Source organism: Mauremys mutica, chromosome 8, assembly GCF_020497125.1.
Source record: "Mauremys mutica isolate MM-2020 ecotype Southern chromosome 8, ASM2049712v1, whole genome shotgun sequence".
Classification (NCBI taxonomy): domain Eukaryota; kingdom Metazoa; phylum Chordata; order Testudines; family Geoemydidae; genus Mauremys; species Mauremys mutica.
Genome location: NC_059079.1, coordinates 42,136,395 through 42,159,451, shown reverse-complemented (window position 1 = coordinate 42,159,451; position 23,057 = coordinate 42,136,395). Strand labels below are relative to the sequence as shown.

At 38.6% G+C, this 23,057-nt stretch overlaps 1 protein-coding gene across 3 annotated transcripts in view; it reads left to right on the top strand.

Moving 5' to 3' along the window:
• Positions 1 to 22,799, top strand: part of VAV3 (vav guanine nucleotide exchange factor 3) — a 235,071-nt gene extending 212,272 nt beyond the window's left edge. For all 3 annotated transcript variants that reach the window (XM_045028140.1, XM_045028141.1, XM_045028142.1), the window contains 6 exons: positions 997 to 1,031; positions 3,171 to 3,287; positions 3,976 to 4,063; positions 8,313 to 8,442; positions 17,912 to 18,063; positions 19,900 to 22,799. In XM_045028140.1, coding sequence (XP_044884075.1) covers positions 997 to 1,031; positions 3,171 to 3,287; positions 3,976 to 4,063; positions 8,313 to 8,442; positions 17,912 to 18,063; positions 19,900 to 19,941 — 564 coding nt within the window. In that variant the 3' untranslated portion in view covers positions 19,942 to 22,799. The remainder of the gene's footprint in view (positions 1 to 996; positions 1,032 to 3,170; positions 3,288 to 3,975; positions 4,064 to 8,312; positions 8,443 to 17,911; positions 18,064 to 19,899) is intronic.
• The last annotated feature ends 258 nt before the right edge of the window (positions 22,800 to 23,057 follow it).

Sequence of the window (23,057 nt, the reverse complement as noted above, 5' to 3'; positions counted from 1 at the left end):
TTTTACAAAAACACTTAGGAGGAAAAATTGGCAATCACACAAAATGCCCAGGACAGTAAGCAGGATGTGAGCTCTGCAAAGGTCATTTCAGAACCTGAACCTTACAATTTGGATCACAAGGGTTGGAAACAAATCAACACTCTACAGGTTGGGAAGTTCAAGTTAGCCAAACCTGTGCCCTCCAAGAGGGTCTCAGGGGTTTTGGTATCTGTTGGTGGGGAGCATGGAATTCAGCTGGGGAAATATTCATTCAATTTACATATTATATATGCGTATATATACTATCCTTTTTTGTATGTTTGATTTTAGTTTATTTTAAACTATTTGAAAATTAAATAAAGTAGGAACACATTTTGAAAGGACAACCATTTAATCCAATTTTAAGGTTAAAACTTGTTTCATGCAAATGTATTAATAAATTCATACAATACCTCAGAAATGTATGGATTATTCAGTTAACCATCTCAAGAGATTATATAACATGCCACCTAAGCTTTTACTTCAACTAAGAATAGTGCCTTTTCAAGGCAATCTAATTCAAAAAGCACTTAGTGAATTTAGTGTGCATCATTGTACATTCAGTTGCACACTTTAATGATGCATTGCAACAATATGCCCTATTAGATGAGCATGTTATGGATGAAATGAGAGTGGAGGCACTGCCAAAATCCACTTCAGATAGATTAAAAAAAAACAATATGGGATTTGTAGCACTTATCTGTCAAAAATTAAAAGAAAACCTCCCCCAACTACAACAACAAAATACATAAGTTTAATATTCTGTCCTGTTTTCAGACCTATACAGGGTATTCACACTTTATTAATTTATTCAGAATAAAGTAGACTAATAGATGAAGAAATGTGATCAATCTGATTCTTATCCCCCCGGTTTGATGTAGGGTATTTGGTCATTAGATCAGTGCTAACTAATTTGTGAGTCAATTAGAAAAATATTCTTTAAATAATTATATTCTATGATATCTTTTTACACCCTAGGTGCCTAAACCAGTAGACTACTCTTGCCAACCATGGTAAGTCCTGGACTAGTCCTATGAAAATCACGTTGAAATAGAAAACACAGTTTTCTCTCTATGGCTATCACAATCTAATTTAAATTGCTTTAACCTTTCTTGGTTTCTGAAGAAGGTATTGTGTAGCAGTTTTGGAAAACAACACTGAATATGCACTGCCTAAAAGCATTTCTCTTATAATAATATGCTTAATGATTTTGACATTTTGTTTACAAGTCTATATATACACAGTCTGTATCCCAGAGGTCTCTAAAGTGATATAAGAAAAAATCAGTACAACATGAATTATGCAAGAAGATCTTACATTTTAAGTGGCTAAACAAAATGAAGAAAGTGATATTTTGTTTTGTGAATAATTCTGAAATTTTGTTTGACAGAAAAGCTATCTATTAAGTGATGTAAATGGACAATGTATCAACTCTACAACAACTGTCAAAATGAATCATAGTGTAGTGTAAACCCTCTGCTCTGGAGTGAATTTGACTTAAAAGGATTATAAATGCACAGTGACTGATTCTGTTTTTACACTGGTTTTACAAATTTATTCCTGATTTATACTGGGTTGCAGTAAGTGAGATCAGAATCAGATCCACTGATCCAAACAAAAACTTAGCTTTCATAGACAGTGAATAAAATCCCAAAGGGGAAAAGTTGCTGTTTTTAATTTGATTCTAGCTTCAGTTATGCTCATAGTTTTGACAGAAGAGAGGACAAAAATAGCATTGTGTTCAAAAACTAAAGTTGAGGTTCTTTGTGCCTTTTCAGGATAACACTTTATTTTCTAAGCATTTGTAACTTAAACGTGGGAAATTGCCTTAGACTGAAACTTGCCTTAAAAAGTCTCAAGCCTGGGAGCTCATATTTTGTGATAATTTGAAGAAAATTGTCTCTGATACTTCCTTTAAAAACTAAAAGCAGCCCCAAAGTAGAAATTTGATTTTTTTGTGATATTTAAAGATTTTTTTAATGCTAGATTAACTATATATATAACTGTATTATAGTTATATGTATTCATTTTTAAAAATTGTGTACAGTACTGGTTCCGAATATTGACTGAAATTATTCTGCTTTTAAAAAGTAAAAATAAGCAATTATTTCATTTTAATAAATGCACATTTTTCCCCACAGTTAAAAATATAGACCCCAATTCTGCAAGCGGATCTCTGCAGGCAGACCCTTATGGAATCTTTTGTCTCAACCATTTCAGACCTGGTCATAGTTTAGGGCTGAAGTAGATTTTGAATCTAATCTGTTAGGGTTTAGTCTGCGCATTTACATTTTAGCCTTTAGAGTAAAATAAATAAATATGAATCAAATGAAATTATTTTTGTTTGTTTAAAAACAAAATTAGTGCATCAGTTGGCTGATTCTCCAGTCTGTTACACCAACTTCACCTGAAGTCAGTGGATTTATACTAGTACAAGACTGGTATAATATAGTGTATATACAAAATATTTCAAATAAGTAAATTCCACCACCTGGTCCAGGCCACCGTTTAATTATATTTTCAGTATAGGCCCCAGTTCAGCAAAGTACTTCAGTATGTGCTTAAGTGCTTTTGAAGTCAGTGGGGTTTAGGCACATGTTTAAGGTTTTGTCTACAATACCACTTTTGATGGTAAAAAACACCCCTAAGTTTCACCAGCAAAATTGCTGGTGCCAACGTAGCTAATGCCACTCATTGGGGGTGGTTTAATTATGCCAGGAGGAGAGCTGTTTCCTGCCAGCAAAGAGCAGCTATGTGGGAGACCTTACAGCGGCACACTTGTAGTGGTAAAGCTGTGCCGCTGTAAGGTCCGTAGTGTAGACATAGCCTAAAAGTTAGCACATGCGTAAGTGCTTTTCTAAACAGGGATGGACTTAATCTTGTGCTTCAGTGCTTTTCTGAATAGAAGCCATAGTCCTTTGTGCCCAAAAGTAGGAGAGCGTATTGCACGTTATACCATTACTTAGAAATTTCTGTGCTTTTTATTATTTTCCAGCACAATCTTGAAATACAGTTCATTTACCAGTAGCTTTTGACGTATCTTTCATTCACCATCTCATGTAAAATACTGGAACATTAACTTGCGTATTGGAAAGACCTACTGCACAGCTTCAAAGATGAGTCTGGCTAGTATTTATTTGCTTTCCTTACAGGTATGCAGGAGCAATGGAGAGGCTGCAAGCTGAGAGTGAACTTATTAACAGGGTAAATAGAACTTACCTGGTGCGACACAGGACCAAAGAGTCAGGAGAATACGCAATAAGCATTAAGTAAGTGGGACAAGCACTTTTACAGAAATAGATTTCCTGTTTTCATTATTGCCTAGTCAGATGTTTGTAATCAGTAAATACAGAAAATCATGAATCTCATTGCAGCTTAGATGATAATATAATATCCTGTCACTTAGTACATAAAACTATCAGTTGCTAGAAAAGTAGTTCAGGCATATAGGACAAAAAGTGAACATCAGCATAGCTCCACTGAAGTTAATGGAAAGATACCAGTTTACAGTGGCCTCTTGGATACTAACAGGCAATTGTTTAGTCCTGATTCAGCTCCTATTGATGTTAAGGGGAGTCAGTTCAAGTCTTTAGTTTCTAGGACATTTCAGTAAAGAGTGTGTTAGCAAATACATTTCAGTAGAGTGTGTTCTATCAGCACAAATTACTAAGAGAGTCTTGTTTGTTTCTGCATCGATCCTCAATATGAACTTGAAAGCAAGCAATATATGGAATCCCCTAATTAGAAGTAACTTTTTTTTCTGAATACAGGCTACATCTTCATTCATACACTAATAAATATATTTGGTTAATTAGATGTCAACTGTGTATTGGCATGGATATACATTTTGTCTTAAGAATGTATTCATGTAGTGTTTTTGGGGTATGCCCTCAGGTAATTATTGATCACCACTTATTAAAAACACATTTATATTCAGAAGTTATTAATTGCCCACAGGTACAATAACGAAGTGAAACACATCAAGATTTTAACAAGAGATGGCTTTTTTCACATTGCGGAAAATAAGAAATTTAAAAGTTTAATGGTAAGTATTGATTAGGTTTTTTCAGTGTGCAATTCCCATGTAACTATTGCTGTTGAAGTACATGCTGGTTCTCTAGATTTGCAGAAATGTGGTATGCAGAAATACTTTCAGGTTAGAATCATGTCCATCATTCCTTTATATATTTCTGATGTTCAGTCTTAGACGTCAGTGAAGGTGGTGTTGGTGTATGCTTAAAAATATTTGTATATAAAATTAGAGCCAGCTTGGGGCCCCTTCAGTGATGTGCTTTAGAGGGGAAGAAACCTGCACATGGTCAGCAACTGGTGAAGTGTCTGCACTCTCCTGAGAGCAGAGATTACTCCCTAGTAGTATTCCTCTTCATGCTAACCACCCCAAAAAGGACAGGGAGTAGGCTGGATAATGACCCCCGCACATCTAATAAGCCTTAGATGTCAGGGGACATTGTTCTGCCTGTTCCCTGGGCTGTGCTAACAGGGACTATGCTACCCCGGTAGAGAAATTTTGTTTTTCTGTCACACATCAATATAGGCCAGTGCCTGTCAAGCACAGTCTGGTGCTCGGGTTGTTTCTACCCAAAGGGTTTTTTTTTATTGTGGCTACCACTGGTTCTGCTCTTGCAGTGTAAGTAGTAGTGTTGATAAGGGTCTAGGTAGTTTTTGGCATTTTCAGTTTTGTGTTGGCTAACCCTGTTGGGACCAGCTCTGTCTAACCCTGTTCAGAATGTCTGGTGTATATAGACTAAGCGTTGTGTCTTATCTATCATGGCACTCTCAACACTGACAAACTGTTCGGCTTTCAGCTGAGGAGTCCCACAAGCTGTATAACCAGCATTGTGTCCCTCTATAACAGGGGCGGCCAAACTTACTGACCCCCTGAGCCACATATGACAATCTTCAGAACTTCAAGAGCTGAGGCGCATCTGCCAGGGCTTGAGGCTTCTGCCTCTCGGGAGGCGCCTGCCAGGGCTTGGGGCTTCAGCCCCACTCTGGCTGAAGCCCCAAGACCCAGCAGACATGCCCTGCGGTGCTGAAGCCCCAAGACCCTCCTCCCCACTAGGCAGAAGCCTCTATCCCACCACCCCACTGCAAGGCAGAGGTCCTGAGTTCTCCCCTCCCCCCTCTGCCCAAGTCTGGTAGGTAGAGAAGGAGGGGGTTCTGTACTTTACTGTAAAAGAGCTGCATGCAGCTTGGGAGCCCCAGTTTGGCCACTCCTTGTCTATAGCAAAGGGGGCATATCCAGAGAATGGACCTGTGACTGGAGTGCTGATATAGTAAAGAAATCCTTAGCTGGAGTAATGGCCCATTGGGGTCATTGTCACCCAGTCTAAGTAAAACAGCTGCTGTAATTTATGAAGGGGGCCAAAGTGTCGTGGATTGGGGGAATGCAAAAATGGTCCCTCCCACCACCTTCAGGCCCTACACCAAGCACAGCTGAGCCATGCTCAAGAATTGAGCCCAAGTCATCATAATTGCCTTGTCCAGTGTGTTTTCATTTTGTTACTGATTTAAAATGTTTCCCCAGAATCCCCTGGTAATGGGGAGAAAATCTTTTGAATCCTGAAATCTTCTTTGGACGATTTTCTCAATAAGAGAAATTATTTCAATATTTTGTTTTGGTAATACAACACTTATACATATAAGGAGTCTGAATGAAGTACCTCAAATGCATTTGTAAAATTTCACCAAGCAAGCTTTTGCTGGTATGGTGTTAAGGGAAACTAGTTCAATGTATTATATTTAGATCAATCAGTTAAATAGCACTTACACTGCACCTTTCCTGCATACCTCTTCAAAGCACTCTACAAACAATATATTCAAATGAAGGATAATGCAAAGCAAGGAAGTCTTAAGGCTTGATTTAAATTTAGCACCTGAAAAAAAAGGGTTCCAGTCTTTAAATCAAGAACATTCTGTGAGCGACAAGGAGTTAAACCAAGATCTACACTCAGTGTGATCTTAACTGAAGAAATCCTCATTTGAATGCAAGCAGCGTAGACCTCATGGCAAGTACACTCTAAGCTGATTTCATAAACTGATATGTGTCTTCACTTGGCAGTGAAGTTCTCTTAGAACAAGAGCAGTGTGCCTAGAGATCTCAGTTTTGATAACAAGAGAGCTCAGTAGAACTTGCAAATCCATGAGGGAAGGGGTAAACAAACATTTCAGTAGTCCAGCTGGGAAATGATGAAAGGGATATCAATATCTTGTCAAGATAGCTCATCTGGAGTCAGATCCTGCAGAATTTCCTTAGGTGATGGTGAGACAGTTTTACAGTGTGTTTGATATAGATCTCAAAAGCACACTGCAAATCAGAAATAACTACAGGATTGCCAGCTTTGAAAGCAAAAGAATGGAGCTCCCATCAAAGCTGACAAACAGGGAAGATAACAGAAACCTGTGCTGAAAAGGCCCATCAGTAGCAGTTTGGCCTTGTTTAACATTCAGTGTGAAAAAGTTGCTTGATTCCCTAACCGTAGCATTATAAAGTATGCCATGCAATGGTAGAACAGACTGGTGGATCTATGTGAGCACCACTGGCATGTGCCATAAACCAGTTACTTTGCTGTACAGACCAAGAACATAATCAATACTGTCCAGAAGAAGCAAGTAAATCCAGTACAAAATTAGTTTTTAGAGTGGATCTATGAGTGGTAGGGAAAACCAAATCAGCTATCGTGAGGGCCCAAAGCAATGACCTGTAATGGCATTGTATATTTATTTAAGGTAATAAACAAAAGTAGGAGCTCTGCCACCCTGCTTTTTATTTATCAGATACACTGTGAAAACTATGGCTGTCATGTGGAGAACCTAGGGTGCCTGGCTGTAACATGTAAGAATCCAGTAATATAGGGCCAGATCCTCAGCCTGTGTACTCTCTACTGAACGTATTCACGTAAATCTGTTGATCCAATCCATAGACTGGCTCATTCAAATCTAAGACTTGTCTACATAGTAATGTGCACTGCATGGGTATGATTTCTAAATCACACTAACGTGTCGCTCGTTTATTGGTCTCTGTAGACCTTGCTGGTGTGCATTAAATGTTCACTTGTGAGCTTTCACAAACATACATTAAAGTGCAGTAGGGAACATCTTATGCACACCAACAGGGTCTACATGGACCACTTAATGCACAGTATGTTAGTGTGCTTTAGATATCACAGACCCATTGTGCGCATTGCCCCACCACGCAGACAAGCCTTAAGAGTTGCATACTACATTTGAATACTGCATTGAAATATCATGAGTTCTTAATGTTTGGAGGTTTTACAATGAGAACTGTATTGTATTGTACCTCCTTAGCTTTCATATTCTACTTTGGCAAATAATTTATAAAACATATGGAAAATTCTCAGATTGGATCCATGGAGAATGTGAAAAGCTGTGTTCTCTGGACTTATTCCTGATGCCATCTGATACACTGCACATTATCTTATGAAATCACCTTGAAACATTTACGTGGTCCATATACTTGAGGAGAAAGCACCTGTTGATTATAAGGCTCACACTGTTATCTGGTGTCTGTGATTTCAGAAAAAGATTTGTGGATGATCATTATTTATCACTGTAGTAAAAAGCTGAGAAAGTAAAGATAGGTACAGTGAGTAGTTAGCAAGCAGCTGACCTCCCTTTTACCTTTGTTCCATAAGGCAAATATTAATTAATCAATCTGATTGAAAGTAGTAAATACTCCTTTCAAACAGAGAAGTATGATTTTTTGTCCTATAAATTTGAATCAAAGCATTAGTAACTCAAGTACAACAAACTAAATAGAAGGCAATGATACAAATAGGGTGTTTAGCTCATCTATGCAGGGAGTGGCTATTTTAGGTAACATGGCTTTATGTATATTTACTGTGCAGTTATCTATTATAAATAGAGTTGGGTGGAAGTTTTTCAGCAACTAATAATCTCACCAAAAAGACATTTTTCAGGGCACTGAAACTGTTCGTGAATCTAGGTAAAATTCAGCAAAAAGTTTAATCTGCAAAAAAGATTTTTAAAATGTCAAAACAACGTTTTGAAAATAAAATGCCAATTTGACCTAAGTGAAATATTTCCATTTCTTGAATGAAACCAAATACATTTATTTTCAGGGTGTTTTTTTGTTTTGTTTTGTGTTTGGCCCTGAACTGAAAAATCAATTATTTGCTCAGCTCTAATGATAAGATCACCTGTATAATAAAACTATCATTAACTGTATATCTTACTGTTGAAAAGGATGCAAATTAAATTTCCAGTAATGTTTTATTCCCTCTTCCTCAAAGGAACTTGTAGAGTACTACAAGCACCACTCTCTCAAAGAAGGTTTCCGAAGTTTGGATACAACTCTTCAGGTTCCATACAAGGAATCTGAAAATTCAGATGGACAGAGGAGTAATAAAGCAAGCAGTAACTGTGAGTATTATCATTGTTCATATTATTTGCTGTTATTTTAACACCAAAAGCATAATGATATTTAAAACATCTTCATTTTGCATTTTTGACATGTAACCAATTAATATGGTAATGCGTTCAGCTAGGATTTTTCTACAGCTAAGCATAATCAGATCTGCCAACAGGTTTATGAACATGTCTAGTGAGACTTCCTTGCTGCCAAACTTAAAATCAGGTTAGTGTTCAAAAATCTATTAGAAATGCACGTGAGAGATTTAATTTGGAGGCTGCCTAGTTTTTGCAGATGTTTACATAGGCGGCACTGTTTTCAGTTACATGTATAAATAAGTAACCATTTCTAATCTTGGATTGAGATTTAAATAGATCAGTCATCTACTATAACTGCATTTTTGTAAATTAGGGTTTCGGTAAAGAGAGAGACACACAGTTTTTCAAGTAATATGTCATTTGTTGAATCATTTCATTTGTTTTCTTACACTTATCTTTTAAGGCCATAATTTGCAAGCCTGTACAACACTTCTAAAAGAGTTTTCAAAATACATACCATATAAATACCTGTTAAAAGACTTTGTATTTTTGGAGTAAATAGCTACAATATGTGTAATTCTGCTCTTATGAACATGTAACATGTTCCGTTTTAAAGGAAAGTCTATAAAACTGTTATTGCCTTTTTAGAAGTTCAGTGCTATTTAAAACAACTGTTATGTGGTCTCTTGAAAATATTTAATTTTTCCCTGAAAGAATATTAGACTTCACAGCATTTCAGGCAATGGCCGTATCCTTGCACTGCACCAGATAAGAAGAAGAATGTAAAAATTAATGATGACTTTGACAATATGAAGACTGCTGTGAATGAAGATACAGTCAAGCCTGGTATCTTGTGGCAATGATTTTGACTATTCCATCATTTTCACTTACTAGATTTCTTCTTGGATTTTCACTTGTTTAGCTATACTCCATGGACATGCATATATAATTTCCAAGAGACTTTCTCATTTTTTTCCGGTAAAACAGGAGCATTAGGGGACTTTTAGGACACATTGTTTTCAGATTATTTTTCATCCATTTTCATTGTTTTTCTTTGTTTCTTTCTATCATCCTGTTTCCTCTTTTCTTTCTTCTCTTGTTTTCTTTCTTTGTTCCCCCTGGGTGTATACAGTGCAATTAAACACCTGTGGCTGGCCTGTGTCAGCGGACTTTGGCTCGGGCTTTGGGGCTGTAAAATTTCAGTGTAGACGTTCAGGCTTGGGCTAAAACCTGAGCTCTGGGACCCACCCACATCCCCAAGCCCAAACATCTACAGTTCAATTTTATAGCCCGGTAAGCCTGGGTCAGCTGATATGGGCCAGCCGCAGGTGTTTAAATGTAGTGGAGACAAACCCTATGAGTTTTTTGAGTTTTCTCCCTCCTATTGTATCCTAGATTCTCTCAGGACTTCACGTCTGTTCCTACTTATTCTCTGTCCTTGTCTCTTTTCAAATGATCTTTTCCCCCCATTATCCTTTCTCCCTTCCTTTCCCCATCCCTCTCAATCTCTATCCTCTTTTCTCCTCACCCCTGCCTGGCATGGAGTGCCAGGGCATTGACTGGCAGGAGGAGTGTACCCTGCCTGCCTTACCTTTGTGTTTATTTTAGTTATTCTCCGAGAGGAGCAGAAAGGAAGCACTGCCTCTTCTTTCTTAGACCAGCTGATAGGAGGGAGGCCCAGAAGCAGGCATCTGTATCCCATGTAAGAGTATTAACGTATAGGAGAAATATCACAACTGTTGCAAATTCCCGCAGGATACAATATTTTATATAGTGCATATTTCACTTCCTTCACTCCACTTCTGAAAAAAAATCTGCATTACAGGGGATTATATGGAAGAACAAGAGAAATGAATGTGGGGCACTTTCCACTTAAGAGGTTTGGCAGGCTTGGCTTTGTGCTATGTTGAAATTGGAACATTTTTCCACTACGTTTGCTGGTGAAAACTGGAAAATTTCTCTCTGAGGCCAAATTGATGAAAAGGCTCTCTATTCTCAGATTCCCCATGTAAAACCTAATATATTAGCACAGTGCTAAGAACAAAACACAGATTGTTTGATCCTGGATGACACTTTGGTTAATGGATTTGAAGGTTGTTATAAATCTGATTGAGCTTTTCCTTCTGGACACTCCAGACTTTAGTGCTGGACCCAAACCATGAGTATAGTGTTCTCTTGAGGCTCAGCAGAGTTTAGGCATTGTTTCTGACTTTGGGCCGCTAGGCACACACTCCAGATACAGACACTCTATCCGTCTTGGCAGGCTCTGAAAATAGCTCAAGCTGTCCCAGGCCTCACCAGTATGATCTCAGAGTTCCACTGAACCTGATTTACTGTTTCCCTTTTTGGGGACTATGTGACAGTGTAAACAAGTAACACACAGACTCTGCAAAGGAATTTCTAAACAAACACACTTTACTCTTAGACAGCACAAATGGTACAGATGATGGACAAACAACAAAACCTGCATACAAAACTCGATTTCACTTTCCTCACCACTCCCACAGTCCTTTGGGATTTGGTCAGTGACTTTTCAGGGTTCCAGGATTTTCCTCTCCCTTTTCTCCCCCTGCACAGCCTTGTCTGCCGCTCTCTCTCACTCTCTCCCTTTCTACTGAATCGAGCCCTTTTTATGAAGTTGCAGTCCCCTTTATTAGGTGATCACTAGGAGCTGCTTCAAGTCCCTTTCTCAGGTGATCCACTGGGTGGTTACAAGGCCACTGGAGAAAAAGGGTTTCTCTGTCCCTCTCAAATACACCTCTTCCCCAATATAACGCTGTCCTCGGGAGCCAAAAACTCTTACCACGTTATAGACGACACCACGTTATATCGAACTTGCTTTGATCTGCCGGAGTGCGCAGCCCCTCCTCCCCCAGAGCGCTGCTTTACCACGTTATATCCGAATTCGTGTTATATCAGGTCGTGTTATATCGGGGTAGAGGTGTATTGTTGGCAGATCATCTGCAACTCATGCTTTTTAGTTTTACTGCTGCCCTGTTAGTTTTCTCCAAGTTGGCATTACCTTCATAGTTAGGGTATGTGAACCCTGCAGTGTTTGATATGCAAAGCAGTTACAGAATTTGTTCTCTGGAATTTTGTTAGCAGGGATTGCAACTTGGAAGCAAACCAGCCACTGCAGATTTTTTTGGCCATTTGAGTTGAATTCGCTTCATTCCCCAAGGGAATCTTCACTCAACCAGTTCCTCTCTGACCACCTCCTGCTCTCCTTTGAAGGCATAGAAGGGATAGCTTTTGAGAGGGAGTCTAAATGGCAAACCTCCTTCCCTACAATTTGTCAGTTTTCCAACCTGAGCCACATGTTCACCAGATTTTCACAAGCACAGGCTGAGGCAATTAAATATGTCAAGCTTCCAACTTCAATCTGAGACTGAGTGGAGGTTTGAGATAGACATTTTTCACTGCTCTGCTCATATGAACACCCGTTTGGATTTTTTTTGGGTAATAAATACATCTTCTCTAATGATGCAAGTTTCATTTTTTTGTCCTTTGATACCTTCATAGTATTTGGTATGCATTGGGCAAAACTTCATAACATTAGCAGAGAGAGACATTTCTGACTTGGAGCATTTTTTAGAAATTTAGGAAGCTCTACTGCAGACATTGCAAAAGTCCATCAAGTACTAATACCAAATGTTTTGAGAAATCCAAAGGCAGCTTCAAATCACCTACTTGTCTAAGATGATTGGAAAAAGGGTTTTATTTTAATGGTTTTATTTATTTCCACTTTGAAGATCAGAATATTAAATGGCTGTTAGGTTCTCCTGTAATTTTTTGATATGACTTTCAATACAATTTCCATATTATTTCTTAGAATATGAGGCAAAGGGTGATTTGAAAGCTGGCATGCTTGCGTCACAGTTCTCTCAATACTTGGCTGTTAGGACTGAATTATCATTTCGTACCTAAAATTAAGTTGTCTTTTCACGTACTTCAGAAAATTGTCCAGTGGTTCTTTTTAATCTCCCAATGTCCCAGGACTTGTCTCCTCTTTTTAGATGTTAATTGCACACTTTCAGTAAGCATGAGGATACCTCGTCAGCTATCAAATATGTCAAGACATCTAGATGTACTTTACTTTTTTCTTAAGATGAATGTAAACAAACAAAGATGGGTTTTGGTGCTGTGGTATGTTCTTTGGTCCTAATTTTCATGTCAGACTGCTTCTGCGTGCACAGTGATTGCACCCACAAAAATGGGCATGTACTTTTTTGCGGGTAGAAAACATACTGCCACCTAAAGGAGAGCAATTGGGTGATCGGCAACCTGCTTACTATAAATGTGTTGGAGATTTAATTAGTGTGTCCTTAACTCTTTGATTACCTGAGGATACATTACATTTATCCATCAGAGTGGGGGCTAGAATACTGGCTGCACAAGTTTAAGTTCCTGAGCCAAATTCTGCCTTTTGTGTGTGCTCAGAACTTCCACTGAACTGAATGTGAGTAGTATATATGGATCCAAACCATCATTTAGTCCTTAAAGGATACGAAACATGCATCAAATTCCCATTGATGTTAATAGTTATCAGAGTAGAATGCTGTGATCCCTACATGCATGGTGTGAGGTCCAGTTTAACAAGGTACTTAAGAACATGCCTAAGTTAAGCATGTGAATAGTCCTATGAATACCAATGGCAATACTTATGTACTTAAACTTAGACACATGCTAAAGAACTTGGCTGAGTTAGGGCCAAAAGCATTTAAAAATGTATTAAGAAAAGAAACCACTTTATTTGTAAGAAAAAACAGTTTAAAATTCTTTTCTGCCAAACCCAAAATGGATTTATTTTTTATTTTTTGTTTTTCAAAAATAATTGTGAAAAATTAAATCATAGATCTACATTTTCCACTTTTCACAGTCAATTTCCTTCCAGACTTCCTCAGTGAGGAACCGTAGTTTCCTTATTACCAATGACTTACATAATAGAAATACTAATATTTAAATATTGTGCCAATATTTCAACATTCTTTTGCTTCTCTCTTTTTCTCTTTCTTTCTCTAAGCCCCCTCTTTGTTCTGTGGGTTTTCTTTTGTAACTTCTCCAGACTACAGCTTTGTTCCCCCTTCCTCCACTCCTTTCTGGTCAGGTACTGCTTACCGCTTTTATATTTCTTCTAAATTTGCTTCTGTTTGCAAATTCTTTCTATGTGCAGCCAACTAGGGAAGGGACGAATCTACTTTTTCATTTCTTGACTAAATGCAGAATAGCAGCTAATGCTATACCCTGAAGACTGACTCCAAATCTCAGTAACTACTTAACATGATAAGCTATAAAGACAAGGTAATCAAAGGGTAGAAAGTTGTTATTCTTGCAGTCAAATAAAATCAAACTCTTGTAAAATAAACTTTTAAAAGTATACATTACTATAAACAGAATTTGAATAGCAGCAGCAGATCTCAAATCGCCACTAGTTCACCATTCAGTAGTGGAATCCTATAGCAAGTATTATATTTTTTAATTGATGTATTCATACAAATATGCATACCTGAAAATTGCACTGTTCATGAATGAATCAAGTATTCGTCCCATCTCTACAGCAAACCATATTGTGGCAGTGTCATAAAATGCTGTTGCTAGAGTTCTGTTGTAGCAAATGTTAGATTTTGCACTACCATTGTTTGTTAATTTTACTCATCTGTTTTTCAAATGTACTCACGTTTTCTTTATTCTCTTTTAACCTTCTCTTGCTTTGAAAATATAAAAACATTTTGAACTAACAGACTGTATAAAAAGATTGAAATTTACAGCCATGCTAATCTCAATTCCAACTACATTATGGCAAACTTGCACTCCATTATTAAACACCAGTAAGTAAGGATGCTATTGTGACCTTTAAGCCATAGTTATGGTGGGGCTGCACCACTTTTCACCCAGTAATTTTGCCTGTGGCAGGCAAAAAGTCTCTGAGATCCCTGAAGGAGCATACACAACAGCAACTGCTACACCCTCTAAAAGAGTGCAGCATTTGCTCTCCTTATGCTAGTTCACTTCCACTTACAGAGGGTGGATTATCTGGCCTAGGTAGCACAAGGTTTTGGAATGGAGGTTGGCCCCTCTTCTACCCTTGTGCATAGCACTAGTCCCAACAGAGCCCTTTATGTTGGTAATTAGTAAGGATTAACTGCACTCTGTCTCCTCCACAAAAAGAAATCCTGACAATATCTGATGTAAAGCATGTCTTTGTAATAATTAACAACAGCAATGGGGCGTCAGGTAGCGTTAGGTAATTTAATCATGTCGGCTTGGATGGCATTTCATATTCTGGCAGATACCGTGCGTGACTCTTTGCGTTATTTATAAAATCATCTCTTTTTAAGACACCAAAAGAGTCTTCATTAAATTCACAGCTAAATGATAAAAATGGAAAACATGATCCCTAAATATTATGGGTGGGGTTTTCAAAAGCACCTTCAATGTTGGCTTATCTCTGCTCCCACTGGAAGTCAGTGGTAAAATTCTCATTGATGCCAGTGAGAGCAGAATTAAGCCAGCAATGTGTGAGCACTTTTGAAAATCCATGCTTGCATACGGGCGAGAACTGATGTACAGTTTTGTAAAATTAAGCAAATGTACATTGCTTCAAGACCCAGAGAACCCACTAGCCAAAAACAAACCTTATGGGGATAAAGCCTAAGTTAAGAGAAATACATAGTGTGAGATCAAGCTGGTTACAATTTGTATTAATGAGAAATTGGAAGCAAAGGTAGAAATCTGACACAGACCAAAGTGTCCTAGTTCTCTGGGGCTACAAGCATTAGTGAGTCCTCTCTGGGTATGTCTATAGTGCAATTAAATACCCAGGGCTGGCTTGTGTCAGCTGACTAGAGCTTGCAACGAGGCTGTAAAACTGTGCTGTAGATGTTCAAGCTCAGCCTGGAGTGCAGGCTCTGGGACCCTCCTAACTTCCAGGGTCCTAGAGCTCGGGCTCCAGCCCAAGCCCAAACCTCTACACTGCAACTAAACAGCTCCTTAGCCTGAGCCCCAGGAGCCTGAGTCAGCTGGCATGGGGCAGCTGCAGGTTTTTAATTGCACTGTAGACATAGCCTCTTTCCTTTTTAAAATCTCCCCGACTGCTTGTTTCAATTCTTTCTTTTCTTATTTCTCTGATCCTCTCTCCCCTATCTCCGGATTCTGTCCTTCTCCTCTTACTTCTTTCTCACTTTCCCCTGTGCTCCTCACTTTGAAAAGGGTTTGAAATATTCTGCCCCCTTTCCCTCCCATTCCCCCAATATTTTACTGCCCACTATTCCCTGCATTTCTCCTCTCCTTAGTTCTTTTCCTCCCTCAGTTCCCCTTTCCCCTTGTTCTCTTCTTTCTTATCTACTTCCTTTTGTTCCTCCCCCACATCTCCCCCAATGTACCTTGTCCCCTTGACCTCTCCCAAGTCCTATCCTCTTTCTAGAGTCCAGAGAGGCTCTCTGCTTCCCCTCCCCTCGCCCAATCATTTACTGGTCCTTATAACCCCCAAATCAATGATCCCCTTCCCCAAATAGTTACTGCTATTGCCATCCACCAAAATACTGACCCCAAATCAGTAAGTGCTGCTAGTGCCCTCTTCCCCCACAAAATGTCAGTTACTGCCTCTGCTGCACCCCTTCTCCTGCCCCATCACCACTTATTCTTGCTGCCCAGTATGGTATTTGACATAATATTGATGTAAATAGGAAAATAGTCATGGTATTGGACTTGCTAGAGTGTAAGTAGTAATATACTGTGCATGATTGTCTATATTCTTCAGCATCTTCATATTGTGCACATAAACAATACATCAAGCTGCTAATTCTCTTCTATATAATTTATTTATATCCTATAGGCATATTCTAAAAACTAATGCTGAGTGTGAAGTTATAGTACACTATGATGTTGTGGAAATATAAGGTCATAATTCATTTTCAGACATGATTTGACTTTAGGTATTTCAGTTTTAATCATTGATGTGCGCACAGTTGTAATTATTTGAATGCACGGTATCTGTTATGCAAAAGCTGCTGTTCATATGAGGTCACAATAAATATCAAATAAAAGTATATGCAGCAAAGCTATCAAATGGTTGATTTTTGTCGTAGCTGTTTAGATTTTCTAGTTTATATGCTGTGATTTGTATTTCCCTGAATTTAAACCAAAGAAGGCAGCTTGCTCTGATTCTTTACTGTTAAATTTTGATTGCATTTTCAAAACTAGAATGTTAATAGCAATTCCTAAAACTCTTTGGGAAACTCTAGTAATAATGTGCTTGCTCTCTTGTTCTCTGAATTATGACAAAGAGAATGATTTCGATGATTCCTCCAACTCACGGTTGTTGGCCATACTCCAAATACACTCAGGATTTTTTCAATAGGGATTTTAGTGTGTTAATCTCCCTAGCTCCCTTTGTAAGGAGCTAGTCAGCACTAATGGGAGTCCATTTCGATCTACAGCAGCTGTTTACTCATGGAACCAGTTGCAAAGGGAAATTGCCTTTATTGAAAAACACTGTTTGGATGCCCCTTTGCATACCTTAGGCTTCCACCTTTGCCAGTTGCTGGTCTAACCTCTGAATCTAACGTATTAGCCAGTGTATATTTTTTCTAATATACCCAAAGTATAGGTCTCACCCTGCAAGATGCTGAGAACTTTTACCTCCTAATGGGCTTACAGGATTGGACTCTATAAGACTTCATAAAAGGAGTATCAGTTTGCTACAATTAAAGCCATTTTTGAATTGGACATATTAGAGACATGCAGTTTTTGCACTTGTATCATTCAGAAATGTTTGAAGTCATTTTTATATCAGTTTAAAAGATTTAAGCCCCAGTTCTGCAAGGTATTTTAAGTCGGTGCATCACTGTAAACCTTTAAGTGTTGATTTTGTTGGGACACCTCACATGCTTAGACTTATGCTAATATTTAGGACTTTGCTGAATCAAGGCATTTTTGCTTTGTGGTGAAATTTTGTGAGCCAGGTTCAACTGATCATTTTTTATGTTTGATTTATAGTGTAATCCCCAGAAAAATGGTGGTTTACGTGATCCAGCGGCCATACAACAGATAACCCAAACTGTAGAAATGCATTTCTTTTTTGCTGTTAGTTGGAAGGAGTTGGTCTACAGCAGCAGTTCTCAAACTGTGGGTCAGGACCCCAAAGTGGGTCAGGACCTCATTTTAATGGGGTCACCAGAGCTGTCTTAAACTTGCCCAAACTGTAGACATTTATTCTCCCCTCTCCCCCCGCCAACCACATAAAGTTCGCCAACCTTGTGTTGAATTAACCTTTAAAGAAGGCTTCTTGATTTCTTTGGGTGGTTGCTTTCACATTTACATAAAATTGTTGCTAGTTTATTTTGTAATGGAATCATTGCTATACATTTTACAGTATTGACTTAATTGATTAGTCTGCAATTAACAGATCATAATAACAGTGATTTCCTGTGTTCAATTTCAGTGCTAAGTCCGAAAGCAATAGGCATAGCCATTGCCCGCTATGACTTCTGTGCAAGAGACATGAGAGAACTGTCCTTACTGAAAGGTGATGTGGTAAAAATTTACACAAAGATGAGTGCTAATGGCTGGTGGAGAGGTGAAGTAAATGGAAGGGTAGGTTTTTCTTTTATTTGGCATCATTTTGTGCTTATCTCATTGGTAAGTCTTTTAAATGGAGTCTTCAGACATAAACCTTTTTCACATATTTTCTCTCACAGTATATCTGACACATCATCAGCTCTGTTTCAGACGATCCAGACAGTATGCTTGATCACCTTTCCCAGAGTCTAAATGAACTAGGGTCATGGATGAGCACTAACTGGCTGATGTCCAGAGTGGATAAGACTGTTTGTTTGGTGGGGGAAATAGCAGAGGTTATAACCCTTAGCAGCAAAACATCAGGGTCTTGTTGGATCCCTGGTTGCTTCTTGGTTTCCAGCTAGCAGGAAAGGCAAGGAGTGCATTTTACTATCTTTCCTTTTGGATGTGCATTTCACCACTGCCTTCCATACCTTTGTCAGCATAAGACTGGATTGCTGCAATGGGATTTACATGAGGTTACACCTGAAGAGCACTCAGAAACTTCAGCTAGTACAAAATGTGGCAAGAGGCTTATGTAGCAGTGATTTTTAGAGGGAGCATGTTACATCTGTGCTCAGAGATTTGTGCAGGTGGCTGGTAGTTCCCAGGTACAATTCAAAGTGTTTTGTCATAGAAGCCCTAAATGGTTTCCATCTCTACTTTAGGTTGCTACCACTCTGCTCATGTAATACCTCTGCAATGGAGATAAAGGGAAGTACTCAAGGTCATGGTTTAAATGGGAAGAGATTAGTGGCAGGGCCAGGGCTTGCTGTAAGGCTCACCTGTTTCTCCAGCTTTTGGTAAGGGAGGGTGGATGTGGGTTGGATGGTGGTTGGAAGTGAAAGTTAGTCCTGTGGGATAGGGTGGGGAGAATGCTGGGATTTTGTGTTTTACATTATTTGAAGGGTTTTTTATTTTGTACATTTGCCTAGAGCATGAGACAAGCCCATTTTAAAAAAGAAATAAGCATATAGATTGGAAGCAATATAGAAATCTAAACTATTTTTGATGGTCCTGTGTCCTATGAAATAAGTTGATGATCTCATTCCAGGTGTTAATGGACAGATAGCCACATCCTAAAGAAAAACATTAGGAACTGGCATTCTGTTTGACAGTCTCCGCAAGATGGGCTTTGGGACTTGAGTTCTCTTCTTTCTCTAGAGATAGTTCATCCAGAACAGGGTACATTGACAGAGTAGCATGAAGTAGCCTGCCCTTGTATTGCACTCTGCTATAGATATAGGACTTCACTCTGCAAGGTTAATGATGTGGTTTCTTTCATGAGCAATGCAGTAACTTAGTAACAATGCAGTATAAATGAAAAACTTCGGGCTCTGTCCTGCAATTCTTTCTCATTTAAAATGACTCCTGACTCCATTGAGACTTGAGTGCATGTAAGGACAAGAAAATCAGTTCCTATTTAATTTAGGCGAATAATGGTAATGGGGACTTGTGAGCCTGATGGTAGCTTTGCAGAATACTTAGATGTCCTTCACCTCCAAAGGAGGAAATAGCAGCTGCCTGCTTCTAGTAAAACTCCTTGTTTCTGCTCTTACTCTTCTTCTTCCACGTTTTAGTGCTTTGGGGCACAGTCACAGCTAATGGGTTAGTTCTGATCTTCCAAAAAGAGGTTTTAATGTCCAGTGCTGCAATCTCCAAATCATGGGATCAATAATTTGCATCACTTGGTTGAGAGGCATTATTCTAACTAAGTACTGTAGTGGCTCTATCACGTTTATCTTTATAATTTTGTGTCCTCTTGTTACTAAACAGAACCATTATAGTTTTGCCTAGGCAGGCCTTTCAAAGAATTGTCCTGTGTCATTAGCATCTTATGTATTATTTTTCTTCTGCTTTTGCCTTTTTTAGGTGGGCTGGTTTCCATCAACCTATGTTGAAGAAGATGAATGAATTGAACACTTACTTTGCACTGTTGACCAGAAATTTCAGGGACTGTGGAATACAACAATCTGCAAAGCATTATTAGTCTTGTTAAGTATTTCAAAAGCAGCGTTTTCTGTCTGTCCAAACCCTCCAGTCTTGTTGTTGGAATTTCTACAGAAGTTTATGCTGACAGATTAATGGTTTGCCCAGAGCTATGCAAGAAACAGCCTGCCAGTTTGCCATCATCAGGGACCAGTATAAAGCCCAAACCTCACCTTCCCAGAAGATCCTTGCAAAACAGATTTCTTTATGCTGCTTTTCATGTGGTGGTACACAGCGAATGCTACCTATTGGTAAATGTTTAATAAATCTTTTTTTCTAGTAGCTAACAGCTGTGATGGTAGAAGGAGGAGATGAAGGCTTATTACTCCTTATCACTGCATACAGAAAAAGGAAAGTTCAGTCATGCCAGTGGGCATGAAGTAAAGTCAGTATTACCTGTCTTGAAACATCAAGCAATGTTACTTATCACATAACAAACAGTTGTGCACTCATCAAACCATTCTGAGAAAAATAGAAATGTAGTAAACATTAATAGCCTTCTCTTCCAAGGTACATGTGTGGGATGATTATAACTGACTTGAAGTCCTGCCTAAATTTTCAAACAACTTGTTTTTATGACAGCAGTTTTAAAAAGTGGCGTGTTACTTAGTGTGGTTCTGCTAGAAAAAAATGACTGTAAAAACGGGATTGTGGTGTTCTCTTTTTGTTTTGTTGTGTGCTCCAAAGCTAATTCAGTTTACAAATAAGCAACTAGGAATCTTAAAGACAAAATGTGTTCTTTATAGCTCATGTATCATCAGTAGTTTAAACATTTTGTAGGTCATATTCTGCCTATAATGTGGCAAATTTGGCTTTGCAGTAGGAATTTAGTTAACAGTTCCTTTCCTGTGTGAGCACAAAAAGAATTCTGCTCACTGTCCCATAAGTGTATTGGCTCTGCAGGGCTGAAAGAATTAAATAGTAATAAAAATATATTTTTGGAGCAAAGCAGGGAGATTTCACCCTAAATACACTCAGGAACCAATCTACAGGGAAAGAAGGTATCATTTTTAAGGGTAGTACTGCACTTCGTATCTTAAACTACTGGCACCTTTGTATTTTGGTTTTGGAAGCTTTCTACATCAGGTCTCCATGAAGGGCTTTTTCTCTTTCCCTTGCTAGCAAATAGGAGCATGTATCATCCCGTGTATACCTTCTCGGTCATTGGCGCATAGTAAAAGAACCTCTTACAGATTTTTTTTTTCTGTTGCCTGCCTTCCTGTTTTTCAGGACACTAACCCTGATTGTTACTTTTCTCCCAGAGTGGCACTGATATTATGGCAATGCAGTGGTATGGACTGTTCCTTCCACAATGTAATGCATAAGTGTCTATTATCCTTAGAAAAAGAGCCCCCACGTTAGCATGAAAACCTGTAACCTTGGTGTCAGGCCTGAGCAAGTGATATCTGTCCTTTGAGCATCAGAATTTTAATGAAGTTTGAAAGTCCTGGTTCACAGAAGAAAAAGGTGAAACAAGTGTTAGTGGTGATGTTGTACAGGTGTGAATATACAATTGTTAATATTTAGCTAATCTCTTACCTGTAAAATTTGGGCTAAACAAAATGTTCCTGCATATATAAAATTCTGAACTGCATTTTTCCTGTGTGTGACACTCTCCTCCTTCCAGTATAAAACGCAGGAGAATCTATTCCCACAATGTGCACACAGACCAGCAATACAGACCCTTTGCAACTGCTATCCACCCTATTGACTAAATAATATCCAGTGATCCTCCACAGAATGAGCACATACCCCAACTCCCCTCCCTTGGGCTGCTCCCTCCCTCCCCCGTGGTCCCCACTTTTATGCTGGCCTATTCTTGGCCAGCACAGACATCCCATTCACATCATGGGGGGGGGGGGGAGTTACAGAGACACACACATACCTGTGCAGCCATTCCTTCCACACACTGCATCCTGCAGGCAGCCCTTTTGCAGGGCCAAGTGGTGCAGCGAGCCTCTCAGAAATTCTCCGCATATGGGTGAATTTTAACCTTAGGGATGAATCTCCGCCAAAGTAGCATAGTTTCAGGGAGTTTACCTCAAAATTATGTAACTGTGATTGAGTTGAATACATTATTTGATGGAACTGATTCAGAGCATTTGTAAATGTGTAAATGATTCCTAAAAGATATTTTATAAAGTGATCTGTACAGCAGTTTAGACTTGGGTATGTTGTCTGGTTATATTTTGCCATGCAATAGTATATGTGTTGTGGGCCTGATCCTATACTCCTTAAGTGGACAACACTGGTTCTTTGGCAGCTTGCCTGCTCTAGGGGTAAAGGAATAGGCTCTAGCTCTGTGAAATGTTTTGTACTTAGCTATTAGCATGTAGTTCTTGTATGAGGAGAAGCAGTTTAATTCAATACAGATTAAGAAACACATCTGTTATGTTCAGTAACCTAGGGTTTTTTTTAACATTATTTTGATAAGTAGACTTGTTACCCTAAATTTGTTGTGTGCTTTTTAGCAACTCAGGGGTCCAGCAATTTACCTTGGAGAAGAATTAAAGTAATACCTAAACACTTTTTCATAGTATTCATACTGTACATCTTTGTTGTCTCTGTGTAATGCCCTGTATTGAATGAGTTAAACGCCACATCTTAAATTATATTTCTAATACCAAAGACTTATGTAACTATTCCAGAGCCGCTGCTTCTCAACGTGCTTTCTTTTGCCTGTATGGAGACCTTGCTGTCATGCAGTGACTTAGTACAGTACTTTAATTTGTAATATTTTGTACATATGTGAATATAATAAACTGGTTAATTTCTTGTTTAAATTCACGTGTCGGAATTCATACTTGGTAGTGTAAAGGCATGGTCTGGCTCCTGTGTGGCTTTTTAAATAATTGCTGTTACTAGCTGGAATTGTTAATGGTCTGTTTATCAAACCCATACTTGTATAAACCTTGTTTATATGTAAGATTGTGTTGTCATTATATATAGGTCAGTATAGTCTTCCTTCCTTTGAGGATTTCTTCTTAGACTAATGTCCCTTATGCTATATCCGGAATAGCTTTGTATATGGATGGATGGAT